Genomic DNA, 27,765 nt, shown 5'->3' with positions numbered 1-27,765 from the left:
CCTGTGCCCTGGGAGCAGGTGAAATCAGGCGTGGGGTACCCAGTGAGCAGCAGGCGTCGGACACTTTTGGGGACATTTGCACAGGGTTTCCGTGCAAGAGAACCAATGTCAGTCACTGGCTGGTGGCCACAGGCAAGCTATTTAACCTAAGACGTGTTGCCTGGAGCATTGGCTAGAAATTAACAGCATACTTGTTTCCCAAGGTGCTGTGATGGTGACTGGCAGCTAGGGGACACTGGGTCCACGGTGGGCTCCACTAATGGGGGTGATCCAGGCTGGCACCACAGCCAAGGAGAAAGCCAGCATGGAGCCTCCGGGGCTCCGGGACTCTCTGCCTCTTCGCCCGCTTCAGCCACAATACTGCGGCACACTGGAGGGCTGGGGCACCGAGGGGCCTGTGGAACTGGAGCCACCCTTGGGCCTTGGGCCCACTTCCTGGCCTTTCCGTCCCCTGCCTCGCTCCCTCCCTGCCATCCCTGCTGACGCCCCCACCCCCAGGAGCAGTCACTGACACTGTCCCCCTCCGTGTCTTTTCCTCACCCAGAATTCCCCTACACCCCGTCTCCTCCCGAGCACGGGCGGCGCGCCGGGCCGGTGCCCACGGCCATCATTGGGGGCGTGGCGGGGAGCATCCTGCTGGTGGTGATCGTGGTCGGCGGGATCGTGGTCGCCCTGCGCCGGCGCAGGCACACCTTCAAGGGCGACTACAGCACCAAGAAACACGTGTATGGCAACGGCTACAGCAAGGCGGGCATCCCCCAGCACCACCCGCCCATGGCCCAGAACCTGCAGTACCCTGATGACTCGGACGATGAGAAGAAGGCTGGCCCCCTGGGCGGGAGCAGCTACGAGGAAGAAGAGGAGGAGGAGGGCGGCGGAGGGGGCGAGCGCAAGGTGGGCGGCCCCCACCCCAAATACGACGAGGACGCCAAGCGGCCCTACTTCACGGTGGATGAGGCAGAGGCCCGTCAGGACGGCTACGGGGACCGGACTCTGGGCTACCAGTATGACCCTGAGCAGCTGGACTTGGCCGAGAACATGGTTTCTCAGAACGACGGGTCTTTCATTTCCAAGAAGGAGTGGTACGTGTAGCCTCCCTCTCCGGAGCCTCTGTCGGCTCCCCTTTCTCCCCGGCCCCCACCCGCACGCCCCCTGCCCTCCCCCACTCGCCCACTCCTCCAGGAGCTCGACAGAGACTCGCCCCGCTGCCCAAAGCCAGCCCCACACTGCCGGGGAGCGGGGAGCCCAGGGCAGACACGACCTGGCTTTGTTTTGATTTCCTCCCTGTCCCCCGCCCTCCCCGTGGTGTTGTGTTCACTGTGGCTTTGGTGTCGCTGTACCTTCCCTCCCCTGACCACCGCCACCACCCGCCCCCCGCACCCCCCCCCCGCCTGCCCTCTCTGTGGGGAGCCCTGTTCTCGTCTTGTGTACCTGGGCGTCCCTCCAGGGTTTGGGGAGCCAGCCCTCCCCGGCCCCCCGACACTGGAATTTGTGTTCTTTCCACTGGGGGTGGAGGGCTGAGGGGCTCCGAGAGGAAAAGCCCCAAGCCACCCCCGGATGCCGCTCTTCTCCCAGGGAGGGGGAGCCCACACCCCTTGCCACGAGCAGCCAGGAGCTGGGGACCCCGCTCTAGACAGTCGTTGCACCCAAGAGACAGGGAGAGGCCTCTCCAAAGCACCCAGGGTTGTCTTGTTTGTTAAGCGAATCGAATCGAGGTCCCTACCGGGGGGGCCTTGGGCAATATGTTCTCCTGGTGAGGTTGGTTTTACACTTTTTGTCCTCATTGGCCAGCAGAGAGTGAAGTTGGCCCAGCTCTGGTGTGTCTGTCCTCTTGACCCCTATCTGCTCCCCACATAGTGGGACTTTAGGTGGCCCACACTTCCCGTACACCTCCACCAACACATACACGCACCCACATGCACACTCACCACTCGTGTCTGCCCCTCGTTCCCCTGGGGTCACAGGCCCTCCCCGGCCGGACACTGCCCGAGGCCCACCCCTCCCTGCCCCACCTCTTCCCTCCCAGCTGAGGATGGGGCCAGCCTTCGGAAGCCTCCAGGGACGGCAGAGACCAGGGCCCCCTGGAGCCTCCACCCTAGGAGCTCAGGCTGGCCCTAAATTGCTTCTTTCAGCATGGGAGGTTCTCAGATTTCTCCCTTTTCTATCACGTGCTAGCAACTCTGTCTGGATTCTCCTGGGGAGTCAGGGCGGGGGGTCCCTAGGCTGTCCGGGAGTCACAGGTGACTGAGCACCACCATGGAGGGTGCGGGGAAGGGAGTCCACCGGGTAGAAGCTTTGCAGACACAGATGCTGAAGAGTGTAGGTGGTGGCTCACCCGCCAAGGCCAATGCAGATGTTCTGGGCTTGCCAGAAAGTGCAAGGGGCATGGGGGAGCCAGGAATCCCGATTCTGCAGCTCCTGCTCCCTGCTCTCCACTCCCCGCTCAGCTATCCCTGGTCTCCGTTCTGGGATGGGGCGGGAGGGACCTTGGGGAAGCTTTCCCTTTGAGTTACAGATTCCCTCCTTGAATGGGGCTCCGGGGCCCATCCGTCACCCAAGACGAGGGTTTCCTGTCTGTACAGTGGGGGACAGGCCCCTCCCAGCTCTCTCAGTTCCCCCAGCTCAAAGTGCCTCAGTTCCTTCATCTGCCCACCCCGGTCCCCCCCGGGCACTCTAGATAGGAAAGACCCTGGGATGGGAGAGCAGGCTCATGCCTGCCCATTAGGGTTCCGGTTAACCCAGGCCATCAGGGGCTCTGTGGGATGGCAAGTGTTGCGGGGGGAGGGAAGCAGACCACTCTGTGCCCCACGGGCACTGACCTACCCTGCCATAGGCTTCCCAAGGGAGCCCCAGGCCCCAGCCCTCTCCCTCTCCTCCCCTCCCTGGTGCTGCTATTAACCACCCCCCCCCCCTCCAGCCCCGTCTCTGTCCTGGCAACCCTGGGCCCACCAGCTGGGCCACCCTCACCCGGCCCCCACTGCCCCAGCCCCAGCCCTGGCTGCCCAGTAGCCACGTAGCAGAAGTCTGAAGCCATGCCAGCCCTGGGGCAGCTCTCCCCTCTTGGCATTGGGTGGAGATGGGGGAGAAAATCCTGGGGTCTTTCAAGCCACAGGGCAGAGAAGGGTGGAGGAGCCGGGCTGCCTCTCCCAGCAGTATTAGTGTCACCCCAGGGCAGAGGACCTTTTCCATATTACATCACTGCCCCATTCCACCTCACGGCACTCTGGCCCCTCTGCTTGGTCTCCTGCCCCACCCCCCACCCCCTGGCAGGAGGAAATCCCAGGGGCCTCCCTGATAGAGGCATTCTCTGACCCCTTGAAACCATGAAACCGAAAGTCTCCCTCCTGCCACCCCCTATTCCTCATTATGTGATGTACTTAGGAGGGCTCCTGGGCCCAGCCAAAGCCCTGAGTCCCCATTAAGACACCTCCATGCCCTCCCCCCAAGCAAAGCACAAAGTATGGGGTCCATGCCACACGCATGGGCCGCGTGGGAGGCTCCTGCCTACCTTGTCCAGCAGCAGCACACCCGGCAGGGCGGTCGCTCCTCAGGGGCCCAGGGTAGGCCGGGGGCAGGCAGGGGTCGGCGCTCGGGCCTGGGGAGATGGGGCTTTCTGCGCCCCGAGTTTGCAGGAAGGTGGGCACTGCCACCGGGACCACAGACACAGCCAGCGGGCAAAGGGGAGGTCTGGCCCGACAGAGAGATGAGGATCTTTTGCTTCTCCTTTGTGCCCCCAGCATGAGCTGAGCCTTCTGCCTTTGCTGGAGATGAAATAAACTTGGTATTCATTGTGCCAAGGCCTCCCCCGTTGTCACCCCGCCTCTTGTTACCCTCCCTCTTCTTGCCCCCGACCCTGCTCCCCTGCTCCCCCTATTTCTTTAAGATTTTGATATTGTTCTAACGTGTAAGCGAACCATCCCGAGTCCCCTTTCATCAGAAGGAGCCGAAAAGCAGCAGCAGGGAATCGGTGACCACGAGCAGGCAAGCGCGGCCCCCTCGGGCCCCGTCTGCGCGCACACGGGGCACGCTCCCCTCCGACAGGTGCACACGCACAGACGCGCAGACACGGCAGAGAAACGGGCTGGTCCTGCCGAAAGCCCCGCAGCAGAGACGTGATTTCCCAGTGCTCAGGCCGTAAGAGAGACTCACGGGGGCCTTGTTTCCCCGGGCGTACAACCCCCCCCCCCCCATCAGCCCCCTCCATGTGCCCAAGTCACTGGTGCAATAATTTTTCTGCCACCCTCCAAGCAGAGGAATCGGGAACTGTGTTAGGTGGATGTGGGTGACCCGCCTGGGAGGACAGGGGCCCAGACAGAGACCTCTGAAGCCACCAGGAGCCCTCTCCTGCTAAGGAGCACGTGGGCCCCTCCCAGGCCACAAAGAGACCTGCTGTGGCTACGGGTGCCGTGAGGGGCTCCCGAGGCCTTGCCTCTGCTGCTGCTGCTGCTGCTGCCCCGACCGTAAGGCCCAGCCGAGCCCCCTGCCTGCCGGTGCTGTTCTTCTAACTCCTGCTGTGAGGAACGGGATTCTTGGCCGGAAAAAAGAAAAAAAAAACGGTTTTCTCTTTTTGTACAAATGGAAGCAAAATCCAGGAGAAGCTGCCACCCCTCACCTCCGAGTGCGATGCGCTACCTTGGCATCAGTTTCTTCGTCACCGTGTTCGTCTTTGGTCCCGGGACGACCCAGCAGATTCTCCTGGTTCTGACCCAGAGGGTGTTTGCATCACCCCCTTTTACTTGTATAAAAAAAAAAAAAAAAAATGATGAGTTGAAAAATGTACTGAGGGAAAAAAAAATGTACTTTTTTATAAATAAAGTGTTTAAAACAACGTTGGTTGCCTGTGTCGCTCGTCTCCCTGCGGTGGCCGTGCTGGGGGCACGGGGACAGGGGAGAGCTAGAGATGGGCCAGCACGGTAGTGAAGGGGAGGGAGCCTCTGGCCGGTGCCCAGGTCCCATGGTTCTGGGACAGTGACACCGACCCCTGCAGGAGCCTGCCTCCCGGGGTGGGGGGCGGTCAGGGTCCCGCCTGAAATGTCACCCCAGCTCCCAGGCTCTGCCAGGAAGTAGCACCCACACCCGGGAAGACTGGTGGGCAGCAGAGGCGGGAAGGCTGGGCCTCTACAGGCACAGGTAGGGAGGAGGCAGAGCCCTCCCTGGGCTGGCCGGAGTCCCTGCCTTCCTGAGTTTAGGCCTCTGCTGCCCTCCGGCAGCCGAGCACAGCTCAGGCTTCTTCCCTTCCCCTTTCTCGCCCACTCCCTGCTGCCCTGCTCCTTCCTGCCCGTTCGCCTCCTGTGGTCTTTTGGAGAGGAAAGCCAACAGTTATCGCCTGCAGTGTCAGACAGAGAAGAGATGGGGAGCTTTATCTTCTGTCCCCTGCCAGGGCTCTCCAAGAGACCCAGCCCTTCATCTCCAGGGGTGGGGGGGGGCGGGGCTGGGTGCAGGGAGGGTGTCCTCATTCCTTGCTTACCTCCCCTCCCATCTGCTTCCCATCTCCAGGGCTGGAATGCAGGACAAATCGATCCTAGGTGGGAGTGGCAGGGGCTTCACCTTCCCCAGTCACCCCCGGTAGCCTCTTTTCCCTGAAATCCACACCATACACCTCTGAGAAAAGGGGGTAGGGATGCTGAGAGCCAAGGTGGCCACTTAGCGGAAAGCCCTCCTGCTCATGTGGGGGGAAGCCCCGTCCTCCTTTCCTAGGATCGGGGTGGGGAGGCCAGGGCCAGCAGGAATCAGGTGGAATCGGGCCAGGAGAAGCAGCCGGCAGCTGTTGGCAGCTGACTGGGCCCCTCACTGGAAGGCCAAACCCAGCACCCTAGACTGCGTTTAGATGCGGATTCGCGAACGAGATGCAAATTGGCTGTTTAAGTGGTCACTTCCTCAGTTTTCCAGGCTGTCCGTTCAAGTTAATTTTTAATTTGCGCAGGCAATAAATGCTTAATTACATTATTAATATATTGGAAGAGAGCAGTGGACAGAACGTCCTAATTGGCATTTAACTAGAGCGTTCCGGCAAATTAGCCAAGACTTTCTCTGGCATCGGAAGGAGGGCAAGCCAGTTAGTCCCAGCCACAGCCTCTCCTGGCGGGAGGAGCCCAATCTGGCCCCTTCCCCCAGGGTCCCGGGAGTCCAGGGAACACCTAGCTTTCTAGGTGCTAGCTGAGCTGGGTGCGGGAAGAACTTGGCTCGTTAGGGTCCTTCTGCCCCAACCTCAACCCTCGGCCCTGTCCCCGCATCCCCACCCTCAGCACAGCAGAGGACCAAACGCTGGGGACAGGGGTCCTGGGGTCCTGGGGACAGGACCTGTCTGGGTGGCTAAGGTCCCCCTGGGTGTGCCCACCATTGCCCTACCTCAGCTGTGGAACAGGACTAAGATAGCTGGGCACCCAGAGCCGCTTTCTGGATACCGTGGAGGCCTCTTTCCCTTCCTCTTTACCTTGACCACTCTGCTTGCCGACGGTTAAGAGAATGAACTTGAAGAACTTGAGGGTTGCATCCTTCACTCACGCGTGCATTCATTCGTTTGGCCACCCTGGGCCAGGCCCTGTGAGATACAGTAATAGTCCCACCCAGAGTCCCTGCTTTGAGAGAATTCAGAGGCTCTAGGGGTCCCAAATTCCAAAACAGCCAGTGCCTGCTGGCCACAGGTTGGAGCAGAGCTGTGTGCGAAGCCCTATGATAGCACAGAACGGGAAAGGCTCATTTTGCTTGGGAAGGTCTGAAAGGTTTGATGGAAGATGTGACGATTTCCCCCTGGGCCTGAAGGATGTGCAGGAGTTCTCCAGACCAGAGGTGTGTTAAGAGCATCCCAGGCTAACTTGCGGCTTTAACATCTTCTAGCAGTTGTTCTAAAAGAGATCATTCTAGTCCAACACACTTAGCACGGTGAGAACAGAAGCCTAGAGGAGGAAACTAAGGCTTGGGGACCAGACCCGCAGAGAGCACATGCGGAACATGCTCTGGGCCAGAACCAGAGCCAGGTGTTGAGAGCAGTGGGGGGTGGGGGGGAGGAAGCCAGGGAAGGGGGTGGCACCCCCCTGACTGGAGAATGCTAGAGCTGACACCACTTTCGATTCACCCACGGAGCAGAGCGAACCCCCGCGGGTGATCAGCTGGGCTCGTGGGCGCCACATTTGGTGTGTTCAGTGGAAAAGATGGTACAATTCTGGCTCCAGTTCCCGTGTGCATTTTCTTCCACGCCACCAAGCAATAAACTCAATTCTGACACTATGGACCCGGAAGGAGCATCGGATCCCACAGGCCAGGGGCTCAGTCCCATAAGACTGACTGTCCCCGACTCCAACGCCAGGGTCAACTGCAGGATGCCACCTGTGCCTCTGACCGACTGGCTATAAATCAGAGAGGTTCCTTGGGTTCCAATAATTTGCGAGAGTGGCCCACAGAACGTAGGAAGCCAGTTAACTCAGTCGATCACCTGTTTATTATAAACGGCTGTAACTCATGGAAGAGCCGCCTAGGGCAAGGTTCATGGGAAGGGGCTGGGAGCTTCTCTTCCCTCACCTGCGGGTGTTCACCAACCCGGAAAGCTCTCGAATCCCGTCCCTTTGGGTATTTATGGAGGCCTCGTTACACAGGCCTGATTGACTGACTTATCGGCCACTGGCAACTGAACTCAGTCTCCAGCCCCTCCCTTCTCCCTGGAGGTCAGAGGTGGGGCGGAAAGTTCCAAACTTCTAATCACATGGTTGGCTCCCCTGGCAGCCAGCCCCCATTCTTAGGTATTTTCCAAACTTCATTAACTTAAACCCAGGTGTGGCTGAAAGGATTTCTTCTGAGCATCAAGACACCTTTTATGGCTCCTATCGCTTAGGAAATTCCAAGGGTTGTAGGAGCTGTGTGCCAGGAACCAGGACAAAGACCAAATGCGTGCTTCTTATTATAAATCACAATATCACGGGTGATATCTGCCATGCTTTTGAAGAATGGGAAGTAGGTGGGTCAGGGGCAACGCCTCCTGTGCAAGCTGGAGGGGAGCCCCGGCTCCTGGAGGCACCTCTGCCCTGCCCCCAGGGCCAGATACTTTTGGGGAGCAATCCTTGGGCACCACCTTGGTACTGGCTTCTGTGGCCCCCCAAGCCCTATTTTCTCCCCTGGTCTGCAGGCTTGATGGGAGAGCCAGGCCAATCCTCACTCTAGCTCCACACTCAACCTCCAAATGAGAAGCTGCAGGCCCTGCCCTCTTCCCTCCTCTCCGCACACACACTCCACTGCCTGGGGCCTCATCCAAGCTGGCCCCTCCGGCCTGGTGCATCCAAGCTCATCTTGAACTCCGCTAGGAAGGGCACAGGAATAGCCTTGTCTGGCTCGAGAACCAGCTCCAGGGCACCATCCGCACACATCACTGGCTCCATCGGGCCAGGGAACAGACCCAAATCACTGGAGGGTCAAAAACGCAAATATTCAGGCCCCACCCCAGATGAAGAAGGTCAGAGCCTCTGGGGGTTGGACCCGGACAGGTGTATTCTCAACAGCTACCCAGGAGATTCTAATGGTGTGGAGGCAGAGGCCGCCCCAGGTGTCAATCATGAGGAAGAAGCAGGTCCTGAGATAGGAGACTGGATCCAGGGGTGGCTAGGTGGGCGATGCAGTGGATAAGCACGTAAGAGCTTGGGGTGCCAAATATGCTACTTACTGTCATGGCAAGATCATCGCCATCATCATCACCTCTGAGACCTGGGACCCTGGGTGCTAGTGACTGTAGTGGAGGCCAGTACCTGGAGGCAAGTACAGAGCCAGGAGGGAGCCATACCTGTAGTCCTCATGAGGCAGGCTTTCTGGTTTCAGACCATTCCTGGGCACCCGGTCTCTGGGCACATGCCAGAAGGCCAAGCGGGCTTCTGAGTTAAAAGCCCAGGCAGGAGGTCCAACAGGCCCTCCTTGAATGGAGATTCTTGCTCCACAGTGTGACCACCTTGGAAGCAGTGGGTGTGCTTTATGAAGGACAGTAACAGCCCCCTAAGATGAAGGGGGACACGCTGAGAGAGGCAGAGGGGAGGATGGCAGGCCTGTGCCCTGCAAGCCCTTTACTCCTGCTGCCTGAGGACTGGCCCCGAGGACCCCTGGAGGCCCTCTCTGAACAGGGTATACTATTCCACAGGAAGCAGGCCTTTTGGGGGATGGCTGACTCAGAGCCCAGCAAGCTGGGGTCCCCTCAGCCTGAACTCCTCACACCCACTCTCCCCTCACTTAGTGCCCAGCTCCTTTCTGCTGTGCCATGCTCCCAGGATCCTCAGGCCTGAGAGAGCCTCCATGGCCAGCAAGAGTCAGCAAGTACTCGAACCATACGAGCTGCCTTGCCCATAGGCTGGCAGCCCCTTGAAGGCTAGAATCAGGGCTTATTCATCCGCAGCACCTAGCCCGGGGCAGGCACACAGTGAGTGCTCAATAAAGGTTGAACACGAGTAAATGTTATCAAAGCGAGAGTCGAAAAGACCTTGTAGGTGGAATGACCCAACCTCCCTTAAGGCAGGGTTTTGCTTCAAGCATCCCAGGTACCTCTGGGGACGGGCAGCTCACTACCTCTCGAATTAAGCCCCACCATCATATGGCAACTCCTCTACTCAGACAAAATTCCCCTCCACTAAGTGTTACCCACTGGTCCAAGTATTTCCCTGAGAAGCTGGCCTGGCCTTCTTAGGACAGTCCTTCAAATATTTGGAGATGGTTAGTCCTGGCCAAACTTCTTCCCCATGTGTTTATGCCTCTGCTCGAAACATCAGGCCACTTAGCAACACATCTGTTAGGAGCCTGGACTTGAGTCAGGCAAACCTGGGTTCAAGTCTTGGCTCAGGTGACCAGTAGCTGTAGAAAAGCATTATCACAATGCCCAGCATAGAGCAAGCTCTCAAAGCCACATCAAAAATCCCAGGTACCAGGGCGCCTGGATGGCTCAGTCAATTAAGCATCCGAGTTCATCTCAGGTCATAATCTCATGGTTTGTGAGTTCAAGACCCGCATCCGGCTCTGTGCCGACAGCTCAGAGCCTGGAGCCTGCTTCAGATTCTGTGTGTGTGTCTCTCTCTCTCTGCCCCTCCCCTGCTCACGCTCTCTCTCTCTCTCTCTCAAAGATAAAATAAATGTTTAAAAAAATAATAAAAATAAATAAATTTTAAAAATCCCAGTTACCTATGGACTTTGGACTCTATGGACTTTTGTCCTCATCACAAGTGCACTCCTTAATCCCCATCACCTATTTAACCCATCCCCCCACCTGCCTCTACCCATGGACTTTGGGTGATCATAATGTATCAGAAGTTTATTGATTGTAACAAAATGGATTATAACAAATGTACCACTCTTGTGAGGGATTTTGGTAGTAGGGGAGGCTGTGCATAATGGGGTCACAGGGTATATGGGAAATATCTATATCTTCCACTCAATTTTGCTGTGAACCTAAAACTGCTCCTAAAAAATTGTCTTTAAAAAAAAAAAAAACATAATCTGATACTCCAGCTCTTTGGAAAAACAACACATAACCAGCTCCCTCTCATTCTGAGGACCTGGGATAAAATAGTCTTCCCTGGAACTGATCTGACCAGCAGGGGATGGGAGATGGAGGGGTGGAAGGATGGTCTGAGTGTCCTCCCTGAACCTGGCCTATTCCTCTTACACCGTGGATATACCCAACCCAGCTGACCTCAATAATAGTGGTGACATGAAACACCTGGTGGCGTGGGCTCCATCCTGGTGGTTAAGTTTCTGGGTGGGTGAGTGGATGGATGGATGGATGGATGGATGGATGGATGGATGGATGGGTGAGTGGGTGGGTGGATGGGTGGGTAGATGGGTGAGTGGATGGATGGATGGTTTGGATGGACGGACAGATGGATGAATGGGTGGATGGATGGATGGCTGAGTGGATGGATAGGTGAGTGGATGGATGGGTGAATGGATGGATGGATGGATGGATGGATGGATGGTTTGGATGGACAGACGGATGGATGAATGGGTGGATGGATGGATGGGTGAGTGGATGGATGGATGGATGGATGGATGGTTTGGATGGACAGACGGATGGATGAATGGGTGGATGGATGGATGGGTGAGTGGATGGATGGATGGATGGATGAATGGGTGGGTGGATGGATGGATGGATGGATGGATGGTTTGGATGAATGGGTGGATGGATGGATGGGTGAGAGTGTGGGTGGATGGGTGGGTAGATGGGTGAGTGGATGGATGGTTTGGATGAACGGACAGATGGATGAATGGGTGGATGGATGGATGGCTGAGTGGATGGATGGATGGATGGATGGATGGATGGATGGATGGATGGTTTGGATGTATGGATGGATGGATGAATGGGTGGATGGATGGATGGGTGAGAAGGTGGGTGGATGGGAGGGTAGATGAGTGAGTGGATGGATAGGTGAGTGGATGGATGGGTGGATGGATGAGTAAACCTTTGAATCTTTTTCATGTGTTCTATTTCTAAGCAGATCTCTCTTATTCAGTACTTGTACTGTCTATTTTTCCCTCTAAATGTGGTGATTTTTCTGCTATCCATTTATCTTAATGATCTGGGTCAGTATTTCAGCCCATTGTGGTCCTTTTAGACGATTCTGTCATCAGTTCAGTTCACAGCAGACATTTGTTGAAACCCTGGTGAAAGGAAAGAGGAAGGCTTCAGGGTCCAACTGACCTTGGTTCCATCCCTAGTTGTACCATTTATCAGCTGTGTGGACCTAAGGCAAGTTGCTTGCCTTCCCTGAGCTTTATAACTCAAGCTACATGAATTGACTGCTGAGATGAATAAAAACAGTTGTATATAGAGAAAGTTATTTGTAAAGCAGATAATAGTGGCACCTACCACAGAAGGCTGCTGCAGGGATTAAAGGAGAATCATCCCTTTGTAAAGCACTTGACACAATGCCTGGAACAGAGCGAGTGCTCAGCCAAGTTAAGTGGGGATAGAATTATCTCTTACTATTATTTCCACCCCTGCCTATCTTCCCTAAGCAGCAAACTACAGCAGGGAAACGGAACCTGTCATGGAAATGACATCAGGTTTTAGGACACTTGCCAAGTCCCAGCTAGTTGCCCAGCTCTGGGGCTTCCTGGCTCGGTGGTGACCACCATTATTTGCATCGTCCCATAATACCTGCCATCTTGTGGGAGGGACAAGGGCATGGAGAAGCTAGGATGTGTCCCTCAGAGGCAGGATCCTGACTGAGGCCCCTGAGGCCATGTTTACTCCGGGGCAAAAGCTTCCAGTGTGTCCTCCAGAGTGGTATCTGCAGAAATGCCCCAGGAGGCTCCCGATGTGGGAAGCAAGAGGATGGGTATTGGCTTCCACCTGTTTTACCCACCAAGGCTCCATGTAAGGTTTTAGTTCTTTGTTGTTTTTAACTTTTTGTATTTTTTTTTTATTTTTTTTTCAACGTTTATTTATTTTTGGGACAGAGAGAGACAGAGCATGAACGGGGGAGGGGCAGAGAGAGAGGGAGACACAGAATCGGAAACAGGCTCCAAGCTCTGAGCCATCAGCCCAGAGCCTGACGCGGGGCTCGAACTCACGGACCGCGAGATCGTGACCTGGCTGAAGTCGGACGCTTAACCGACTGCGCCACCCAGGCGCCCCTGTATTTTTTTTAAGGTGAGGGATACCATACCAACAATAGAGTATACCAATCTTAAATTTTTTTTATTTTGAGAGAGACAGAGACAGCACGAGTGGGAGAGGGGCAGAGAGAGAGGGAGAGAATCCCAAACAGGTTCCACACTGTCGGCGGGGAGCCCGATGTAGGGCTCGAACTCAGGAAACCGTGAGATCATGAGCTGAACTGAAACCAACAGTCGGACGCTTAACTGACTGAGCCACCCAGGTGACCCTAGAGCGTACCAGTCTTAAGGGTACAGCTGCACACGTATACACCCACGTCACTACCCCCTCAGACGAGACACAGACGGTCACTCAAGCTCCCCCCCAGACAATACCCCTATTTTGGAAATTTGCATGAATGGAATCGTACAAAGTATACAATTACTTGTCTGTCTGGCTTCTTTCACTCCATATGATATCTATGAGATATATCCACGTGGAGTGTTTTTGCGTGCTGTGTAATATCCCATTGTGTGAATATGTTGCAATGTATTACTTCTATGCTGTCATCAACAGATACGTGTGTGTTGTTTCCGGTTTGGGCCAATTATGAATAAAGTTGCTACAGCATTCTTATATGTAACTTTCGGGCACACGACGTTCATTGCTGTTTTGGTATATACTTGGGAGTAGAATGAGGATTAGCAGATACAACCAAACAGTCTTCCAAAGTGGTTGTGCCAATATATGCCCCCATCAGGAGAATATGAGGGGGTCTAGTTACTCAACTTCCTTGCCTAGGCATGATACCATCTGGTCTTTCTGTTGTAGCAATTCTGGCAAGGGCGTAGTGGCATCCCATTGTGATTTTTATTTGCCTTTCTCTGATGACTAAGAATGTCAAGCACATTTTCGTATGACTATCTGATAGTTGGGGTTTTGAAAGGACTTTAAAAAAAAAAAAAGCTTGAAGATGCATTGTCATGCATTCCCAGGAGGAGGGGTTGGTATCCATCCAGCTACGCTGTGATCCTCCTCAGGTCCCTGTTCTGGGGGGCCCAGGAGGCACTGGGGAGGCAGGACAGGATGGGGAGAGCCAGAAGTGGAGGGAGGATGGTGTGTCTCTGGAGGAGCCCCCGAGTAGCGGGAAGGAAGGGCCAGAGATCAGGAAATGCCAATCCTGACACAAAACAGGGTGATGCCCTGTGGCCACGATGAGGTGTTGAGGTGCCATAATGGCCACGCTGGGTGGGGCCAGCTGGGAAACCTTCCTCTGCTGCCTGGATTGACTCCTAAGCAATGCAGGCTTCCTGGGGTTTCACAAGAAGGGCAGGGGATGGTGAGCCACACCCAGATGCAGTTTTCACTGATGGCTGTGATGGGTTGGAGGGATGTCAGAGCCTGAGGACGGGCAAGAGGCAGGTAGACACTGGGAAGAGCCTTGGACTGGGACTGGGGCTCTCCTTCCATCATGGCCACTTCCCCAGCGAGGCTCTTCACCTGAGCCCATGCCTACCTGCATGGAGAACCAAGAGCCTGGAGGATGGGAGCTTGGCAGCCTCTCCCAGACACCAAGTGGGGCTGGGGTAGCAGGTCCCCCAGAGCTCCCCGGCAGGACAGTGATGAGTCACCACACCCCATCCATCACCTCTATCTGCTACAAGTGATCCTGAGACCAGGTGTCCAGGGTGCTGGTGGCCAGGGAAGCTTCCAGAAGAGTCCAGCCTGCTGCAGCAGTGGGAGCGTGTGGGAGGGTGGACAGCAGCCCGTTGGGCTGTTCTCACCCCGCTTGCTGCTGAGCCTCCCTGCTCTGCCCTCCTCTGCACAGAAGTGAAGAATCTGCCTTGCTAACAGAGCAAAGACCTACCTGAGCAGAGCAGAGAAGGGGTCCCCAACAGAGGAGATCACAATGAGAATGGGTGAGAATGTCTCTTCTGACAACCCACTTAGGGAGTACCAGGGTCAGGGGAAGGCCAGAACCCCAAGAAAGACTGTGGCCGCTGTCTGTCTGTCTCCAGGGTTTTCCTCCAGAGAAGGAAAAAGTTGGGGGGTTTGATCAGTGAGAAGTGCTGGTCTCTTACAAACAGCTCTTTCAGGAGGCATCCCAGCCCCCCATTGGGAACTGGGGCCCCCAGCTGGCTGGTCCTGGCCTTCCTACAGGCTCCAGATAAAGACAGCACACAGGGCTGCCCTGGTTGGGAAGGCTCACCATCTAACGTCTGCCCCTCCTCCTGTGTGTTTTCTGCCATCACCTTCCAGCTACCGGATTCTCTGTCCCGAAGCCTGGGCGTTTGGGTGTCACCCCCGTGCCCTGTGCTTCGGTCCCTACAGCGCAACACATGCGGGTCCCAAGCAAGACATTCACCTACCTGTTTTAGAATTATAAGTCACTAACACCAGAGGAACCTCAAAGATCATTTGCCCCAACCCTCAAATGGGGAAGTTGAGTCCTAGAAGGCTAATAACCGTAAGAATTCCTTACCGTTACGTAATGTTTGGAAATTACAGAATGACCCAAGGGCTTCTACTGATAGCTAAGACTTACAATATTGCTCACTAAGTGCCTGGCACTGTTCAAAGGACTTTATGATAAGAAGTCCTTACCTCAGCCTCAGGAGGTAAGGTGGTATTCGTGCCATCATCCCAAGACACAGAAACGAAGACATGAAGGGAGCTGCTGAGTGACAGAGTCGGCTGGCACGGGAAGGGGGCGGCCTGGCCGCAGAAGCTGTGTCTCTAACCGCTTTACAGCGTGCGCACTGCCTGCCACCATCAAGACCCTGAAGATCAGAGCCACGTCCCGACGACAGGGTAGGAGGAGGGCCAGGAGAAGGGGCCACACCAGCCTAACGCACGGGGGGGTCCTGGGCCTGACACAAGTTTCAGTACGCCCACAAAGCAGCAAGTGCCCCAGGCGGGTACAACCGGGCTTGTGGGAACCATGTTTGCTATCAGATGGAGTCATCCGAGGCAGGCGGGGCTCCCGGGAAAAGGTTTCCTGGAAAAAGATAGTACCAAAGATGACGTTGCAAAGCGGAAATGATCTGCAAAAGCCGTCAAACACCCAGCACCGGGAGGACCTCTGTGCAAACGTGTGCAGCAGGAATCGACCAGACGAGGCCAGGCCCCTTGGGCTGCAGGAAGGGAAGCTCTGTGCCCCAGGATTCTCACGGCCAGCTGGGGAGGCAAGCAGGAGGCAGGTCCTCCCGGCCCCATTTAGCTGATGATTAACCAGAGGCTCAGGAAGTTCAGTGTCTTGCCCAAAGTCACACAGGTGGTGAGGAGGCGACTCATAACTTGGACCCAGGCCTCCTGACTCCAAGCCAAGTGCTCTTTGCAATGTACCGAACTTCACATTAAAAAGAACCAAAATGCCACCGTGCCTCACGATTTCGCAATGGTTTGTAACTTGCAAAACACATTGAACACACACACAGTCCCATCCGAAGTCGTGCTCCAGGGCCTTAAAACACAGCCCAGACACCTGCGAACACTGGCGGGCAGGCCTGCTTCTGGGGTTACACAGGCCCGGGTGCAGCCACCAAATCTGTGTCGTGTTAGCTTGGCGATTTGAGACCAGGAGTATAAAACGGAGACGAGGACCCCTACTTCAAGGGCCACCGTGAGAGGTATGTAGGGAAAAACTGAGGAACCTATGCACAGGAAATACCCTCTCCGTGCCACCCCCACCCAGCCCCACGCCCCCACCCAAGTCTTACAGCCCAGTCCCCATCAGACGTCCTCTAGCGTCTCTTCCAGGAAGGACCTGGAGCCCAGGTGTCCCCACTTCTCTCTTTGAGATTGTTTTCCCCTGGGGAAAACAGATGACTCAAATCATCTCTCTGAGGCGTCCCATGGTGTCGCTCATAGAACTTGCTGGAACTAAGCTGGCCTGCTCCTCCTCGCCTTCCTAGATGTGTCCAGGTCTTGAGTCCTCCAGAATTCTGGAGTCTTCTGCGCCCCCTAGGGTTTCGAAGCTCATCGCCAACCTGCCCCAACACACCCCCTCTAAGAACCAGAGCCCCTCCTGAGTGGAGGGGTTCTGTGCCTGCCACCTTGGCAAGGCCCAGAGAAAAGCCATTAAGGGTCATTACATTTTAGCATGAGCATTTTCATATCTAAATCCCCTCTCGTTTCAATAACTCCACGTGGTGCTGTGGTTACTCTCATTCTACATTTGATGTGGGAGATTTTCTACAAGGAGAGGCCGTGATGTGGGGTCCTGAGATGATGGAGGGCCCCCTGCCTGGGATAGACAGACGGTTAGACCATCAACACTCATCACCCCCAGGGAGACTGCCCCTCGGCTTCCTGCCTTTGTTTTGGGAGTTCTACCCTTTCTGGTCCCCTGCCCTCCTAGCCCCTCCGAGAAGCCTTGAGACCCCCATCCGCACCCCAGTCTGTCATGCTAATATGCCCTTTGGGGGAAGTGATGCCTCCACTGTCCCTGCTGAAGGCCATTAATTCCAGAATCACCTCTGGCCACCTCCCAAGTACCTTGCAAATGTGGGCCACCCTTACCTCCAGTTTGGTGGGGGCAGAACAGGAGTGGGGTGGGGTCTGAAGCTGAAGCAGCTGTACTCCAGGGGCCTCCCCATGTGAATCCCAGCCAGGGTGGTCACTACCTCGAGGCACCTTTGAAAAAGCCACTTTTCTCTTATGCCTCAGTTTTCTTACCTGTAAAACAGTGACAGCGATCCATATTCTATTTTCTAGGATTATACCAAAGACATCAGAAAACAGCTGAAAGCCCTACGTAAACCCTGAAGTTCAGTGTGGATGTAAAGAATCCTCCTTATGTACTGACCTTTCAAAATCATCTCCCACCAAGGAGCCATCAGGGCCCTGCTAGAACACCTCCAATGACAGGGACCTCACTTCCTTCCAGGGAAGCCCAAGCTTTCTGCCAGCAGCACTTGACCTTCGGAGATTCCTAGTGAGTCTGTGGCTGGATGACAAATTACATTAGGAGAAGAAATAGCTTCTCCGTGAACTTGGCCACTCCTGTGTTCTTATATTGCCTGTTCTTTTTTTTTTTTTTAATGTTTATTTATTTTTGAGAAAGAGAGACAGAGTGACAGAGTGCAAGCGGGGGAGGGGCAGAGAGAGGGAGGGAGACAGAATCTGAAGCAGGCTCCAGGCTCTGAGTTGTCAGCACAGAGCCCGATGCGGGGCTCCAACTCTCAAGAAGGGTGAGATCATGACCTGAGCCGCAGTCAGAAGTCAGGCGCCTAACCGACTGAGCCACCCAGGGGCCCCTATTGCCTGCCTGTTCTTATTTTCCTAGTAACGTTCCTTTTGAAAAATGCTCAGCTTGTCCCAGTGGAATAAAGTGACGGAATGACCTGGCCCTACGGGTAGTAACTGGCGTGGCAAGAAGTTCAGGCTGGCAGGGCCACGTGGCGTGGGGGGCGGGGGTCGAGGGCCCCCACCCCCACCCCCACCCCAGAGTCAGGGCCTGTTGAGAGGGTCATCAGGAAGAGAAGAGCCTGTGAGAGGCACAGCCCTTCGCAGGCCATCCTCAATCCACATGGGGGAAGCCCTGGGCCTCGTGGGGTGGGTGAGGGATTCCTTGGGTACCACCGAGACTGGGAGGGAGTGATGGGCCCCCTTGACCGGGCAGCAGGGGGCTCAGAGGACAGGCTGTTTCTGAGACCTGGGGTAGTGTGTATTTTGGAGTGGGGGAGGGGCAGTCAGACTGTTTCTTACCCCCACCCTCCCCACCACCACTTACACTGCAGACCGACCGTGCCCTGTGGGGTGGAGGCAGATAAATGGTTTCCCTATGCCCCCAGCCCCACCCCCTGGCTGCATACCCCTCACTCATCCCCTCCCTCAGAGAGGGATGGGGGTCAGGCCCCTGCCTGGCAGGATCCCCATCAGAGAGATAGTCCTCCTCCCCCTAGGAATGTGCGTGAAATCTCAGTAACTCTCTCCAGCTGGTCCTGACCTTGGAGGCGGCTCTGACAAACCCTGTGGTGGGGGTGAGCTTCTGGGAAAGTGAGCCTCTTCGGGATCCTTTTTTCTCCTAATGACAACTCAAGGTGTGAAGGGCCGGTGGGAGGGGCTGGGAGGCCTGGTGACACGGGGGAGAACATTCCAGATGGCCGAACATGGTGTGCCGAGTGCCATAGTCTCTCACACTGCACATGCTCACCCGGAGTGGGAGGCCCTGACCCCTTGTCCTAGAGCCCGCGCACGGCCCTACGCAAGTTGGGGTTTGTGGGTCACGACTGGCAAAGTATAGGGAAAGCTGAGGGCAAGGCTAGGAGGCCAACAGGCAGGATTAGAGCAGAGGTCGGAGCCCCGGCTGCCTGGGATTTGCCCAAGGAGCAGACATGTCCCTGCCCTCCTAGAAACAAAGCTTCCTAGCAGTAAGTAGGCACAGGCACCGTGCTAAGGGCCTGAACATCCATTACCTCACTTACACCTGACAGCAACCCTGTTATTCCCATTTTACAGGTGAAGACACTGAGGCTCAGAATGTTTCATAATTGCCCAAGATTATACAGCTAAGTAAGCGGCAAACTCAAGACAGCTGGCCTGTCTTCCTCCGCAGATATACCTAGAAATGGAGGCAGCAGAGGGCAGGAAAAAGGCCCCAGTCAGGGTCCTCGAGGGGGCGGGTCAGAGCACTGCCCTGAGGAAGGGGATGCCTGGGTTCCTGTCCCATATCCATCACCAGTGAGCTGCGTGACCCTGAGCATTTTCCTAAATTTCTCTGAGCCTCCACTTACCCACCTGGCAACAGAGGCAAAGGGGTGGAAGTGCATGCGTACGATAAAAGTGATATGCCAGTGTGGCCTCGGGGGTAACGGGGCCCTTGGGGTTTGGGTAAAGACGCCAAGCTTCCAGGGACCAACATCATCACTGTCATTATCAGCACCAACATCACCGTCAGCAACAACATCATCACCATCAATTTACATTTATTGAATAGTAATCACAAAACTACTGACCACGTATTACATGCCGACTATGTGCCAATCACTGTGCCGAGAACCTTCCATAATCCGTGTCTGCTCGAGACAGGCGGAACGGAAGTCAGGGGTGAGGGAGACGAGAGGGAGGGCTACAACAACCTGGAGCCTCCAGGCTCCAAATAGGAGGTCTGAAGAAGGTGACCGCAAAGGGACCGCCACCCGGGTTCAGAACCTAGCAAATTCTGGGGCCGAAGAGAAGAGGCTATTTGCACTAATCCTGATACACACCAGGGCAGATACAGGGCTGAAGTGCAACGCAGTCCAAGGCAGAGGGAGCGACCCGGAGCCCACCCCAGGGAAGAGGCAGGCGGGGGACTCCCCCAGCTTCAACCCCAGCGCCAGCCGAGGGCCACCTCAGGCTATAAGCTAACGGGCCAGGCCTCCTGCCTCTATAGCCCAAGGGAAGGCCAAGGCAGAGGCCTGGCTGAGTCCAAGGTAACCACTGGCTGGCTACATCAGTTCCAGGCCTCTGGGTGGGTTCCCTCACCTCCCTGGGTCAGAGGAAAGTGCCTCCCGTAGGGGCCGAACTGGAGAAGAGAGGGATACGTCTGCTCCCGGGCAAAGGGGAGGAGATTTCCACAATCTCCAAGTGGGGCACTACAGCAACCACCCAGGAGTCCCGGGAAGGAAGAATTGAAAAGAGAGAGAGACGCAGAGAGCCGGAGCAAGCCGGAACGCACAACCAGGCTGTGCGGAAGGGATGTGCGGCCCGGCAGGGAGTTCATGCGGGACCCTGGAGGGCAGGCTGGGAGCTTGGTCTCGATGCCAAGGCCACAGGGCTACAGGGATACCAGTGCTGGTTCCCTAGTGCAGAGGGCTGTGCCAGAAGCTCCCTGCCCCTCACTGTCCCAGGCTCAGTGGTGCCCTGGCCTGTGCGGTCAGAAACCCCCTATCGCCTGTGGATCAGGACCTGTATTCTCACAGTTGATATTCTGTATGGCGACAAGATTAAAACGGATCTTGGGAGCCCTGCCTCCGTCTGGCATTTAGAAATACGGGGTACCCATGAGACTGCTGGGGGGCCTTCAGACCTTCCCGAGAGGGGAGAGTGGTCCAGAGCGCCCTCGCTCAAGCCCTTGCCACCTGCCTCTGGCCATTAGGAAGGAGCCACTCCTGCACACCTGGGCTGGGGAAATAGCCAGATGGACTCTGACCCACCAGGCAGGCCCTAGGCAGTATAAACAGCCCCTCCTCCACCGGCCTGTCCTACCTTGGGGCACTGGGGCCAAATCCAGACACCAGCCTCCTTTAAACTCCTGGTCCCCCAGAAACACCTGTTGTGCCTGCGTCACAGGATGCTGAGGGTGGACCCCCCCAGGACAGCTCTGTGAGCAGAAGGGCCGGGTGCTGACCCGTGGGGCTCATTAAGAGGCAACCACAAGGGAGCCCTGGTCAGTCCAGCTCCTGAGAAGGCAGTGTTTCTGTCCCCAGGCAGGGGGAGCAGGAGAGAAGGTGCTACATCACTTCCGGGTAAAATCTAAACCTCTGAGTGGGGTCTGCCTCCTCCCCTGCCCCAGATTCCTGTCCTGCCCGTCTCCCCTTGCATCCCATTTCCCAGCAGATCCAGTCCTTGGAATTTCCCTCATACAGCTCACGTTTCACACACGTGTCCCTGCACCGCTCCTCGCGCTGCCTTCAATGCTCATCTCCTTTTCTCCTGGTAAACTCCTCGTACGCTTTCAAAACCCTGCTCAAAAGGCCCCTCCTGTGTGAAGCCATGAACTCCCGGAGCTAATCGCTCTCTTCTCTACACCTGTCCTGGGCCTTGGACAGACTTGTTTTGAGGAATCACAAAAGACGGTGCTTATTTGTGTACATTTCTGACTCCCCCCCCCCCCGCCCCGAGCCAGGGGCAAGCCCCCCAGCACCTGTCACAGCGCTTGGCACCATAGAAGGTGCTCGGGACAAGTTTATTGAACTGAAGGAGGGGCAGGGGGCGGAGCAAGCGAGCACGCTGTGAAGTCACTGACCTAGGGCGGGTGTTCAGGACCGCTGAGATCTGGCTGAGAGTCAGCGTGGTGGGGAGAAGCAGGCTGGGATCATTGAACATTGGGTGGGATCCGAGCTCCTCACACTCCCCACCCTGGGGCCTCAGGGCGGAGGGCAGATCTGGTTTGAAGAAGAGCCAAGAAGCCCCTGACCGTCCCTGGCCTGCAGCCCCCCAGACTGGAACCTAGGTCTGTGTTTATGTCCTACCTGGGGATTTCACTTGCTCAGTCAGAGGGCAGGAAAGCCAGGTGTGATGTCACCATGTGACAGGTGAGAACACCGAGGCTTGGAGATGTCACTGGCGTGGCCCTAGATACAGGCCAGAGGCAGGTGGTCCTTGGGGCCTGAGCCAGGGCGAGGGCAGGTGCTGCCTGGGGAGGGGCTCCTGGGTCACAGAGACACCAGCCCCTGCAGACAAAAGGAGAAAGAGGGATTTCAGAAGTCGACCTTGTCCGATTCCAGCTGTGGCGTTCCTGGCTGTGGGACTCTGGACAACCAACTTGACCTCTGTGAGCTTTCTCAGTAGGATAAGGCCAACACAACCAGCCTCAGCCCAGCACCCAGCCCGCCTCCCAGAAGATGCTCTCCAGATCCTCCTCCCTCAGACACTGATCCCCCCTCTCCCAGGCCCTGCACTCCAGCCCCAGCCAGGCCCAGCTGCCTGTAGGTGACCAGCCCTGCCCTCAAGCCTGTGGAGCTGGGGCTGGGGGAGCGGATTCGTCCCGGTGTAACCAGAGAATGTCTGAGGGCTCAGTGCCAGGGCTCCAGCTGGGGCCAGCACTGGGCCCCCACCTCACAGCTGTCAAGGGGAGGCTCAGACACAAAGCAACCCAAGGCGAGGGGGTCGGTAGGGATGTGTCTGCCAAGGGGGGTGGGGGAACCGCTTCTTGCCATACGAGGGACCAGGATTACTAAGAAGACCCGCAGCCTCATCAGAGAATGTCACACAGATGCAGGTTCTGGTGCCCACCCTGCCACTGACTGGCTGGGTGACCTTGAGCAAATTACTTAACCTCTCTGAGTCTTGTTTTCCTCCTTGAGAGTAACATTTATCTAATTTAACAGGCTTGATGTGAGGATCAAACCAACTCCACATCAGCCCAGGTGCCTGGCCCAGACTTCAGGCCAATCTCTTCTCCTTGTCTTTCCTTAGTCTCCATTTCTCATTCTTCCTCTGCTATTATTTCTTCCACCAGGGGGGCACCCTCCAGGGGGATCAGGCAGGGCCCAGGGGCTCTTAGGATCTTGCACTCCTATTTTGTGAGGGTGGGACATGCGGAGAGGGCAGCTGGGAGGGAACAAAACCAGAGTTATCCACTCTGGTCCTGGCACCTTTGAGGCCTTGCCCACAGCATCCCACCCATTATGATCCTTTCCCCGATGCCCACACTGGCGCATTCACAATCTCACTTACCATGTTATTGTCTGTACTGTAAGCACGACAGAAGGCCCCTTAGAAGGACAGCTGCCTCCCTCTTCTGCTAAAGTGGCTCCAGAGTTCCAGGGGGAGGTCACCTGGAAGCAGGGAGCCGAGGCAGGGCCGATGTGAAACTGTCTCTCCCTCCTGCCCGGATTCCCCCATGGGGTTGCCCCCAAGCCCCATGGTGAGCTGGCTGTGGGAGGAGAGAAACCTGAGCCGTGTGAGCCAGACCCGGTACCTGTGCTAATGCCTCTTTGTTCATTTCCCCCACTGCTCTGCCCACCCAGTCCTTTGAAGTGCCAGCTTGCCTCCGCTGTGCAGAGAGGAAACGGGGAGATAGGTTTGGGTTGTGCCCCCAGAAACAGAATTCCCAGGTCCAGTGCAGAGGGGCTGAAGACTCTGTACCCCCTGGTGGGAGCGGAGATTCCGAGGGACAGGCGGGCTCAGAAACTGCCAGCTGCCTTTGTTCAAGCAAGCATTGACTGATTCGTCAACCCTTCCGGAGAACTTCCCACATACTAGGTGCTGTGCAGAGGACTAGGGGGACAGAGACTAACCAGACACGCATTCACGGTCATATCAGAAAAGGAAGACGCCCATTCCAGCGAAGGAGAAGGGAGGGTTCCCCCAGAGGAGAAGGGAGGGTTCCCCTTGGCCTGGCAAGGAGGGTGCATGAGAGAAAAAGCCTGGCGGAGAGAGGGAGCAGGGGACGCGGCCCCCCACCCCCGCCTCGCCACCGCCACTGGGAACTGCAAGTAGCCTGGGTGGGCTGCACAAGCCGAGCCATGGGAAGCACTGAGTCACCTCCTCCAGAATGAGCAGGGTCCAGGTCAAAGCCTTGAAGCTCAGACACTTCGCTGGGGCCACGAGGGCCTCTTGGAAAGTTTTAAGCAGGGATGTAGCCTGATGAGTTTTGATTTTAGAAAGATCACTCAGGCTCAGGGTGAAGGGCTCAGAGGGGACAAGACTGGGAGCAGGGAGGCTAGGTCCGCAGCTCAGGGGATGCTGGCGGTGTGGACCGGCGGGGCGGCACCGGAGCCAGGGAGGCGCAGCCGTACTTGCGAGCTGTCCAGGAGGCAGAAGGAAGATGAATGGGACCCAGCGGCGTTCAGAGGCAGGGCCTGTGCCTCTCTGTTGCCCGGCACCAGAACAGTGCCTGGAACGCAGCAGAGGAGCAAAGAAGTGCCTGCAAAACCAAAGGAGAAGCAGAGTTGGAAGACGGCAGGGGAGGAAGCAGGAAGGTTTGAGGATAAAGAAGAAAGGCCAGGAAGGAGGGTGGGGTGGGTACTAAGATGCTACGGTTTGGAGCAAAGGGGGCAGGTTTAACTGATGGCAGTTATCCCCACCCAGGGGGCTGTGACAGTCAAGAAGAGACGGTGCTGGCACAGGGTCCAGGGTGTCTGGAGTCCCCATGATACACACAGACACTGCCCTCCCAATGGGGCCACAGCCCACCGGCTGGGGATGGACAGGAGCCCAGCCAGAGAGGGGCTGCGGGCTCGCTGGGAGCCAGGCTGGTGCTGAGGCCGTCCCCGGGCACCGCCTCAGTCAGGGCACTGGGATGGAGTAGAGAGAGGCGGGTGCTCGTCAATCCCGCTTCAGGAAAATTGGCTCCGTGATGTTTATTGCAAACTGCAATTTAGCATCCCTATTCAGGTGCTCTTGTGCTTAATTATATATAATACGGTGCGGGGAGGAAAGAGGGGAGGAAGCATTTATGATTTTCCCACCAGTCCCTTCCTCCCTGCATGATGTAAGGGTCAGAGGTGAGAAATGGAGCCCAGCAGAGGGAGGGAAAAGAAAGGCTGGCGTGGCCGTGGCCTTGCATGCCAACCTGGGGCAGCAGGGCCGGGCCAGAAAGCAGCGTGTGCTCCCCACTTTCCTGCCATAGACGCCTTTCCAGCAGCCCCGTGGCGTCTTCGCCCTCAGGGACAGCCAGTGGCTCTGGCTCAGGCTGAGAAATCAGTCAACAAACCTTCACAAACCCCCAGGACGCCTTGCTTTCCGAGGCCCAGAGAGATTGAGTGATTTGCCCCACCCACCACAGAGCAGGTGGCGAGGAGCTCCTGCACCCCAGCCCCACTCCTGACCGTGGGGCTAATGCTCCTGGGAGAACAGCCAGGTATGTCCAGACAGCCCCCAGGGCTTAGACAGAGGCCCTCTGAGTTCTTCAGCTTCCACGCTGGACAAACTTGGTTTGCCACCAACCCAGGGTCCCCCTGCAATCTCGGCGTTTCTGCCTTCCCTCCAGTCCTTCCTCCCTCTCCAGAGCTGGGAGGGCAAAGCACCAATTAGTTCATTTGCTTGTTTAATTGGGTAGGGAGGGGAAGAAAATTAAACTCCTCAACAGGAATCTTCCCTGCAGGGCCAGAGATAGAATTAGGGGGTGGGGACCCCGTCTCTGAGCCACCCCTCTGCCTGCCCTGGCTCCCCACCCCCCACCCCCATCTCCATGCCCCAGATCCCCAGATCAGAGTCTGAGATTATGGGGCCCTGGGGAGCCAGAGTAGGAGGTCTACCCCACCCTAACTGGGCCAGCCCCTCCCAGAACTGGAGCGGGATGGAGGAGGGGCACAACAGGGGAGGGGGAGGGGGACCAGGCTGGGGCATTGCCTCCGGGTCTGGTTCTCTTGCTTTGTGCCCACCTCTCCGACTCCGAGAGTCCTCTCCCTCTCTTTCTTTCTCTCTCTCTCTCTCTCAACCTCTCTCTCTCTCCACCTTCCTCTCTCGGCTCTAGAAAAGCCCCTCCCCCAGGAAGACCCTGGAAATGTGGCCAGGTTTCTAGGGGGTACCGTGGCCATTGTCCTCATCCTTGGCGTGGCTCTTGCCATCTTCATACTGCATCACCGACAGCAAAAGAACCAAATGGAGCCGGACTGTGGCGGGTGAGTGTTGGCAAGCCCACCCATCGGCCCACCCAGACGCCCCCTTTCAGCTGCCACTGCCCTTTCTGAGAAGTAGGTGTGCGATTCTAATCCCCGGTTTACAGATGAGGAAACGAGGCACGCAGGTTAAATGCTTCACACACGTTTACCCCAGCCGCTGACAAAGGGTGAAGGCAAAAGTCCACGATGAACGGAATGTCAACACGTTAAGTAAAGACAGGATCAGAAATAGTATCGTGCAAGCTATTTTGGAGCATGAGGTGAAAGGAAAAATCAGTAATACTAATCCTACTTTTTAAACTTTTATGTTATTTTTTTTAAGTATTTTTATTTTTGAGAGAGAGAGCGTGCACGCACACGCACGCACATGAGAGGGGGAAGGGCAGAGAGAAGTGGGGGACAGAGGATCCAAAGCAGGTTCTGTGCTGACAGCACAGAGTCCAAGGTGGGACTTGAACTCACCAACCACGAGATGGTGACCTGAGCCGAAAGCAGACACTTAACCAGCTAAACCACCCAGGCGCCCTTCTCCTACCTTATTTTAAAATGCTGGTATTTTGTTCGTCTTGGACTTTTTTGCATTGATTTTATTTTTAAATATATTGTATTCAACTATTATTTATCACGATGACCGAGATTTCTGGGGCCCCCATAAGCTTTGCACTTGAGGTCTTGCTCCCGTCACCCTGGTCGTAGCCCGAATGCATCCTCGGGATTTCCCACTGTCCTCCAGGCCAGGACACCGGAGTCTCACACGGTTCCCATACCCGGGCTGGAGGGAGGGACAGGCTGGGCTGGGGGCAGAGATGCCCAGGGAGATAGGAGGGGCACTCTCAGCCTCTACCCAGCTATGCTGAGTAACCGCACCCCAAGCTCAGACCATCTGGGAAGCTGCCTGGGAGCAGAGCACTGGGGGGCCGTCAGGGACCAGGACTGTCAGATGGCCTGCCTGGAACAGAACCCCCTATGTGAGCCTTATTCTGTTCCCCCAGGACTTCAATGCCCTCCTCCCAGAAGCTGGAGCCTCCCCACCACAGGCAGAGCCACCTTGCACCTGAGGACATCCAGGTGGGCCTGAGGCCCTGGAATGGGGGGCTGGGGAGGAAAACTGGGAGATGGCCACCTGAAGGCAGAGCCCTCCCACATGCATGGGCCTCTAACCAGTCCCCAGCACGATGCTAGCCCTGGCCAGTTCCCAAAAGGCCAGGCCTGGGTGAGAGGCCGTGGCCCAGGCTTTCCCCTCCCCCTACAGAAATGACAAACTAGGATCCTCCCTCCCTGCCCAGGGCCCACAGGGGAAGCTCTTCCTCCACTGCTCGGTGCATTCATTCATTAAAAAAAAAAAAAAAAAATCAAGTACCCAGCAGATGCCTGACCCTGTGCTGATCACTTGTGCCTCCCAGACAGCCACGAGCGTGGTGAGTGCCAGGATGGGGATGCATGGGAACCAGACTGGGGGGGTCCAAGACGGCTGCAGGGAGCAGGGTGCAGGGAATAGGCCGGGTAGCCAGCCGCTGGCCTCCTTCTCTTCCAGATTCTCCACCTGGAGCCAGGGAAGCAGCAGGTGCAGAAAAAAAAGAATGCAGGTGCAGAACAAAAAGAAATGCAACAGCTGGTCCTGCAGACCCCCTACTATGACCTGGGAACCTCCCCCTCCTACCGCCCCTCGGTAAGGACCACCAAACTTCCGGGAGGGTTCCCCAAACCCAGCTCCATTCAGCCTGGCCACGAGCCCAGCTGCCTAGAGGGAAAGAGGGCAGAGGAAGCCCAGGAGATGGGGCAGGGAGGGCACAGGTCAGCCCACTAGGGAGGGGAGGGGGGGCCCTTCATGGTGGCAGCGGGTTCCCTGGGCAAAGCAGGGTCTCGGATGCTGACAGACCAGGGCAGGAGAGTGGGGCTTCCAGTGGGGTGGAACCCCAACCTGAAGCC

The 27,765-nt window shown here is 56.4% G+C and overlaps 1 protein-coding gene and 1 long non-coding RNA gene across 6 annotated transcripts in view; one reads left to right on the top strand and one right to left on the bottom strand.

Moving 5' to 3' along the window:
* Positions 1-27,765, top strand: part of NECTIN1 (nectin cell adhesion molecule 1) — a 94,552-nt gene that overhangs the window by 57,793 nt on the left and 8,994 nt on the right. For 2 of the 4 annotated variants that reach the window (XM_045483174.1, XM_045483172.1), the window contains exons 6-9: positions 25,689-25,836; positions 26,829-26,904; positions 27,123-27,254; positions 27,371-27,505. In XM_045483174.1, the coding sequence (XP_045339130.1) occupies positions 25,689-25,836; positions 26,829-26,904; positions 27,123-27,254; positions 27,371-27,505 (491 nt within the window). Of the gene's footprint in view, positions 1-544; positions 4,829-25,688; positions 25,837-26,828; positions 26,905-27,122; positions 27,255-27,370; positions 27,506-27,765 lie in introns of those variants that run through there. The other 2 variants (XM_045483173.1, XM_045483175.1) reach the window with 2 other exon arrangements.
* LOC123600791 overlaps positions 4,491-27,765 on the bottom strand; it is a 107,390-nt gene continuing 84,115 nt past the window's right edge. For both annotated transcript variants that reach the window (XR_006713798.1, XR_006713800.1), the window contains 4 exons: positions 24,010-24,137; positions 22,946-23,046; positions 21,739-21,939; positions 4,491-4,735 (listed from right to left, as the gene is read on the bottom strand). This is a non-coding gene — a long non-coding RNA (uncharacterized LOC123600791). The remainder of the gene's footprint in view (positions 4,736-21,738; positions 21,940-22,945; positions 23,047-24,009; positions 24,138-27,765) is intronic.

This window comes from Leopardus geoffroyi, chromosome D1, assembly GCF_018350155.1.
Source record: "Leopardus geoffroyi isolate Oge1 chromosome D1, O.geoffroyi_Oge1_pat1.0, whole genome shotgun sequence".
Taxonomy (NCBI): domain Eukaryota; kingdom Metazoa; phylum Chordata; class Mammalia; order Carnivora; family Felidae; genus Leopardus; species Leopardus geoffroyi.
The sequence above is the reverse complement of the archived record's forward strand: the minus strand, read 5'-3'. Positions and strand labels throughout refer to the sequence as shown.